The sequence below is a fragment of the Nematolebias whitei genome, chromosome 15 (assembly GCF_014905685.2).
Source record: "Nematolebias whitei isolate Nwh7 chromosome 15, NemWhi1, whole genome shotgun sequence".
Taxonomy (NCBI): domain Eukaryota; kingdom Metazoa; phylum Chordata; class Actinopteri; order Cyprinodontiformes; family Rivulidae; genus Nematolebias; species Nematolebias whitei.
In genome coordinates, this window is record NC_056512.1 from 41,374,526 (window position 1) to 41,381,342 (window position 6,817).

At 42.1% G+C, this 6,817-nt stretch overlaps 1 protein-coding gene across 1 annotated transcript; it reads left to right on the forward strand.

Annotated features, from left to right (window-relative positions):
* The first annotated feature begins 2,743 nt into the window (after window positions 1-2,743).
* On the forward strand, window positions 2,744-6,358 carry LOC119421221 (perforin-1-like). Its single transcript, XM_037688599.1, has 4 exons — window positions 2,744-3,276; window positions 4,317-4,455; window positions 4,524-4,735; window positions 5,491-6,358. Exons 1-4 carry the CDS (start codon window positions 2,744-2,746, stop codon window positions 6,356-6,358), a joined length of 1,752 nt encoding a protein of 583 aa, XP_037544527.1.
* Window positions 6,359-6,817: the final 459 nt, after the last annotated feature.

Genomic DNA, 6,817 nt, shown 5'->3' on the forward strand with positions numbered 1-6,817 from the left:
AGGATAGGATAGGATAGGATAGGATAGGATAGGACAGGACAGGACAGGACAGGACAGGATAGGATTGGTTTGGCTAGGATAGGAAGGGAAAGGAGTGTAAGGGAAGACGTACAAGATGTGATGGGAAGGAATTGGAAGAGATTGGGTGGAATAGGAAACAAAGGGACTACAAAGTAGATGGGGAGAGAGAAATTGGAATAAGATGGAATAGGAAAGAGAGGGAGGTGAAGGAAACAATCGGAATAAGAAATAGAATGGAATATGGTGGGATGGGAACAATGGAAGAGAAATGTTATTAATAAAATTGTCACAAATCTAAACGTACAGAGGGAATCTGGCTCACGACAGTCTTGCAGCTTAGCACAGCTTTTATTTTTGAAAAATCTTTACAATAAAATACTTTTCTTTTCAACAGCCACATATAGACAGGACGTAGGGGTGGGTTTTCATATTTCTCTTTCTTGTTTGAAGTGGAATCCTTTCATATTTCTGCTTTTACTCAGGTGTGTTTAGAAATGAAGTGAGGAGACGCTGACGTACCTTTTCTAAATGCATTTTTCTGCTTCTATTTGTTTTTTTTTTTACTTTATAACTGTAATAGCTGAATCTCTATAGTAATATCTAAAAAATAAAATAAATAAATTTTGTTTTACTCCTTAAACTATTAGTATTTTTATGTTTTTGTTTTGTGAATGTTTCTTCAGTGCTTGTATTTTGTAATTGTTAGTAGTGCTGTTGAAGCATCACGTGACATTGTCTTCTGGAGGCCGACTCAGGCAGTCTCTAGTTATATCCCAGCCCACCGCAGTTTTAGAGATTATTAATTTTGGGGTCATGGCTGGTTTCTTTCTGACTGGAGGTTCAGCCTGATTTTCCTGCTGTCATCATCGGTTTGTATCGACCACTGCTCTAACTCAACATGCATGAAACCGTCACCTTTTTTTTTTCCAGTGCTCGCTCAAAGACCACTGTCACCTCACCCCCTCACCACCTCCTGCTCTGCTTTCCTGACTCTTGAACCCCCAGCATTTATATTTCTGCTCACAGCAGTCAGTTTCAGAACTGCAGAGTGAGCTGGAGAGAGATCGGTGAGTCCTTCCTGATGTGCTCGTAGATCATTTCTTTAAGATATACCTGACCACCCGTGGGTTACTTTATGCAACAATAAGCCGAAAGAGCTCTGTCACAGCCGAACGATGGCAGCATTTAGATCTTTAGTTACGACTGTTGTGATGTGCGTTTTAAAGTACATCTGAAAGCAAAAAAAAAGCTGATCAACCACAACAGTTGTCCTCTAGCAGGTTATAAGTTATTTTATGTTCTCTCTAAAACTAATTATTGTTTGAAATATTTAGTTTTCACATGTTGAAACAATCACTGGACAGTGTGTAAATGGTATACTGCATGTGAAACGTGTAGAAACACTTGTATTCCCATGAGTATTACACGTAATCCTTAAGATTTTTCAAGCAATTCTATAATCGTTTAAGTCTTATTAGGTTTCTTATGTAATCCTATAGTTTTTGTGTATGATCTTATAGGTTTCACATGTAACTTTATAGGTTTCAGATGTAATCCTAAAGGTTTCTTATAGGTTTCACACGTCATCTTAATGGTTTTACATGTAATTTGTAGGTTTTAAATGCAATCCTGTGGTTTACATGTAATATTAACTTAAGTAAACAGGTTTTTTTTTTTAAAGAGCATCATTTTAGGGCGTTTGCTTAAGATACAGTCAAATGTACCGCTGTCAAATGAAATATGTTATTACCCTGTTCGTCAGGTAGGCCAGTTGCAGAAGATAAACGGATCAGCGATCATCTATATCCTCTTTTATAATTTTGTCTCTTTACGGCGTTTGCTTCCACTTCTGAGTCGTGCAGTCATGTGACTTACAACGTAGTTCTGCGTTTTACAAACATATAAAACCATAAAAACTATAAAAGCAGGTTGTTAAACATCTGACATGCATCCAATGACTGTTTGGAACTATGCTGAAGACAAGCTGTGCTCTTTGAATAACTGTCACGGATCCATAGCAGTTTTACAAAAATACAAAGCTCTAAACAAATATAAGTATACAAGCAGAAGACATTCATCCAAAGTAATAACTCTACTAAATAAATACAAAAAAAACCCATTTTTTAGACACGATGACTCGTTGAGGGGTGTCTCAATATAAATTATGAGCTTCTGAAATGATCGAACAAGGTTGATTACTCCTACTAAAGATTCCTTTAAATCTTGCCATCCACAAAAAGATAAAGCATTTTGGTTTAAGTAGAATATTTATGACAACAAAAACACAATCCCGTCAGCAGGGATTGAACTCCAAATTGCCAGGTGAAAGGCAGGAAGACTTGTGATACGTTAAGAGGACGGACTCTTGACTTTGTTAGAGCGATTTTGTGTTTTTTAAGTTCAGTTGGCTGTGGCGGCCATCTTGAACTGCGTTGAGTCCAGGACTGAACCAGTTGTCGGTGCACACCCAGAGATTATTCCCTGAAAGTTTCAGTAAAATCTCTTCAACGATTCATCAGATATTTAGGCAAAATTGAAACGGAGATCTTTGGACGGTGGCGCTTAGATCACAGTCACATTTACACCAAATTTTAGGTCAATATCTGTAAAATTTGATTGATTTTATGTTTTAACTGCTGCTTTGGAGGCCATCTTAAAAAGGCTAGAAAAGACTCATTGTTGGAGTTTTTGTTTTTCAGTGTGCATCCTAATTATCATCAACATGTTCCAGTTCAGTTTGTTCATCTGCACTGGCCTCGTTTTGTCCTTGCCTCCGTGCACGTATCAGTCGTGCGCAGACGGGACACCCAAACAGTGCCTGGACGCAACGTTTGCTCCAGGTTCCAATTTAGCCGGTGAAGGCTTCGACATCACCAAAATGGAGCGCAAAGGAGCGTTTGTGCTCAACATGAATCTGTGGAAACGCAAAGATAAAACCTGCACCCTGTGCAGCAACCCCTACATGGAGAACACCTGGCAGAAGCTGCCTCTGTCTGTGGTGGACTGGAGGGCCAAGCAGTCCTGCAGCGCTTCAGTGTCCTCGAAACTCCACAAATCCAGCGAGTCTCTGGTCAGCTCCAGCTCCTCGTCTGTGGAGAACAACTGGAAGACTGATCTAAATGTTGAAATGAATGATAAGAGTGGATCAGTGATGCTGGCAGGGACCAACTCCAAACTGGCCGAGTACTCCATGGAGAAGACAAAGAACGACAAGTTCAGCTTTGCAAGTACCAGCATGTCCTGCGAGTACTACAGGTAAGATTTATACTAAACCTTCTAGTTTTTCACTAAAACTATATCAAATATCACAGGATTTTAAAAGAGGAACATTAAAATCCAAAAGAAATTGTTTCCTGTGACATGAATTTACCAAAGCTTTACGTTTAATTAAAGATCCACTTTCTGCAAAGGAATGCATTTCACCTGCAATGTTTAAAACTTAGCATGCATTCCCTTAAATAACAGTACCTTATACTTTAACATACCTGATTGTCTCCATCCATCCATCATCTCCTGCTGGTTCTAGTCTATGGGAGAGACCAGCTAACCTGCAGAGAAAACACTTGCATCAGTAATCTCATTGTCTCAGTCTCTACTCAGAGTTCGTGAGCATAGGTGATGGTAGGAACGTAGACCGACCGGTAAACAGGGAGCTTTTACTTACAGCTCAGCTCCCTCTTCACCACAACGGACCGGCACAGAGTCCACAATATTGCAAACACTGCACCAATCCGTCTGTCAATCTCACGCTCCATTCTTCCAACCTCACCCTCAACCCAGAGAGGGCAATACTGTACACTCTCGTTCTGACTGAGGACCATGGCCTCACATTTGGAGGTGCTGATCCTCATCGCAGCTGCTTCACATTTAGCTGAAAACTGCTCCAGTGAGCTGGAGCTCACGCCACAATGAAAACAGGACCACATCATCTGCAAATAGTAGAGAAGGAATCCCGAGGCCACCGAACCGGACTCCCTCCACCCGCTGGCTGCACCGAGAAATTCTGCCCATAAAAGTTAAAAATAGAATCGGTGACGTCAGGGTCATTTTTTATTAACCTTAGGGAAATAAATTATATTGTTATTAAAATGTTCTACATTAAAGTAAGTCTAAGCGTCTCTTGCATACCAATATGACAATCAAACATAATTCTAGATCAACAACAAAGTGCATGCTCAATAATTCTATTAATAATCTTCAATAATCAATAATTATAGATGTACACTTTTTAAAATTTTGAATAAAAACCGGGTTTATTTCTGATCTGTTTGTCTCTGCTGTCTTCCTGGAAACAGCTACAGAGTGACCGGCACGCCAAAGCTGCACAAAGAGTTCAAGAGCGCCTTGAAAAGACTTCCCAAAGTTTACTCTCCGGAGTTCAAGCCACGATTTTACAAACTGATTGAAAACTTCGGCACTCATTACGTCACTAAGGTGAGGTCCGATAACGTCGGAAGCACAGCAGAGAGGGACATTAGAGCTGAGCGTGTTTGTGATTCCAGGTGAAGCTGGGGGGAAGAATCAAATCTGTGACCAGCATCAGGCAGTGTGAAGCCAGCCTGCAGGGCCTCAGGACGGAGGAAATCCAGATGTGTCTGGAAGTCGAGGCGTCCGCGAGCGTCAAAGCGGCGGTAAAAACAGAAGCCAAGCACTGCGCGAAGGAAACGGACAAGATGGAGAACAAGAAGTCTTTCTCTGACCTCTTCAGTGACAGGTAAGAAGAAGATAAAACTGCACGTTGTGTTTAATGAACAGTCCCAAATCGTAAAAAGGGGGAGGAATTGTGTAAAACGTAAACAAAAACAGAATGCAATGATTTGGTTCGTGCATGCTCGGAACATGAGCACCTCGTCTGAATGTGCAGGCATGAAGACACACACACTCCATTTTTCATTTTTCCTCAGCCACAACTTCTCCAGACTCTTCCTACTCTGTTGGACCTGCGACCTGCTACAGCTAAAAAAAGAAACGGACAAAAAGGCAATTCTCTTGTTTAAGTTAATTTTATCTCCGCCGTTATTTCTGAAAACACACAACAAGCTCTATTATGCAAATAATATTCGTATGAGAGAACCATTTATATGAACCAAAACTCATTTAAATGGACTGAGGCAAAGTGTAAACTGCTCTGTGGTCAGATCAATCGAAAATTTAAATTATTTTAACTGAAACCAAAAACACTACATCCTTAAAAAGAGAGGGAGTGTTGGTTTATTATCAGCACACAGCTCAAAATTCTGCCTCTCTGATAGTATGGGGGTGCATTAGTGCCTTTAACACGTGCTCCTACCATAAAATTCAAAATGATTTTTCCAAAAATGATTCAAAGTATACATTTGTAAATCTTTGCATTCTGTTTATATTTTGCGCAACGTGACAACTTTTTCAGAACTGAGGTCGTATCTTTCCAAAACTTTAAGATTCCAGCTCCATGTTGGTCCAGCCGTTAAGAGTTGATTTCTTTCACAGGTTCACTGAAATAAAGGGAGGCCTCACCACGGAGCCAGACCTTCTGTTTTCTGCTAACAAAAACCCATCAGCCTACAAAGAGTGGCTCAACACAATCCCACAGAGACCGGACATCGTTTCATACTCGCTGGACTCGCTTCATGAGTTGCTGCCCGTCAGCGATCCTAACAGGAAGAACCTCCGCGCCGCCATCAGCCACTACATCCTGGAGAAAGGCCTGTGGAGGAACTGCAGCGAGCACTGCCAGGCTGGGATCAAGAGCGACTCCAAGGATTCCTGCGTCTGCCAATGCCACAACGAAGCCGCCGTGAATTCAGACTGCTGCCCGACCCGTAAGGGCATGGCTCGTGTCATCATCACTGTGCAGCGGGCCGAGGGTCTGTGGGGAGACCACACCACCGCCACAGACGGTTTCGTGAAGGTGATCCTCCCTGAGAAGGATGAGCATCGTACTCGTGTCATCAATAACAACAACGACCCACACTGGAACGAGGTCATCGACCTGGGCTCCAGGGACATCTCCTCCGGGAACACGGTCCGGTTCGAGGTTTGGGATCAGGACAGTGGCTGGGACGACGACCTGCTGGGAGAGTGTCAGAAAGTTCTGGTTTCCGGAGATAACACGGAGGTTTGCCCTCTGCAGAAAGGCCGACTTTTCATCAAATGGGAGGCCAAGTGTGCTCCGAGTCTGAGCGGAGCCTCGTGCACGGACTATAAACCCTCGCCCATGAGTCAAAGTCTGAAGGAGCAGTTTGTGTCCCGCCACGCGCATCCTATTCCAGAGGCCACGCTGGTAAAGATGGGAGTGTTCTTGGACGAAACAAGCTCACCGAGAAACCGGAGTGTGACTTATAAAACCCAGATTTAACGTCCCGACACAGCTGCTCACCCCGGCTTTGCTGTTAGTTACTCTTTAGCTAAATTAAGCTTGTAGCAACAATTGAGCTATTTTTAGTTGTATTCACTGATTATGATCTCTGTTCTGCTTGTTTTAACCATAACTGTTCATTAGGCACCCAATTCAAGCTGCCTTTTTGAATTTCGTTAGATTTTTGTAGGGAGCCAAGGTATCAGCCCTGAGGAACCACATATTCTAGTCTGTTTTAAATAATGTTTGTTACAGCTTTAACATAAACCAAGGGGACTGTCCATCAAAATGTGCAACTCTGACTTTTGGCTGCGTGTTGCCAAATGTCACTGTTGACAGATTTACAAAGATTATTGTTTTTATACTTTAGTTTTGGAGTCCATCCATCCATCTATTCATCCATCCGTCTATTCATCCATCCATCCATCCATCCATCCATCCATCCATCCATCCATCCAT

Bases quoted from the DNA above. Each gene is read 5' to 3' on its own strand.
- LOC119421221 (XM_037688599.1), top strand. From the start codon at position 2,744: ATGTTCCAGTTCAGTTTGTTCATCTGCACTGGCCTCGTTTTGTCCTTG. The intron at 4,456-4,523 runs GTGAGGTCCGAT...TTGTGATTCCAG, and splicing joins GCACTCATTACGTCACTAAG to GTGAAGCTGGGGGGAAGAAT. The intron at 4,736-5,490 runs GTAAGAAGAAGA...TTTCTTTCACAG, and splicing joins TCTGACCTCTTCAGTGACAG to GTTCACTGAAATAAAGGGAG.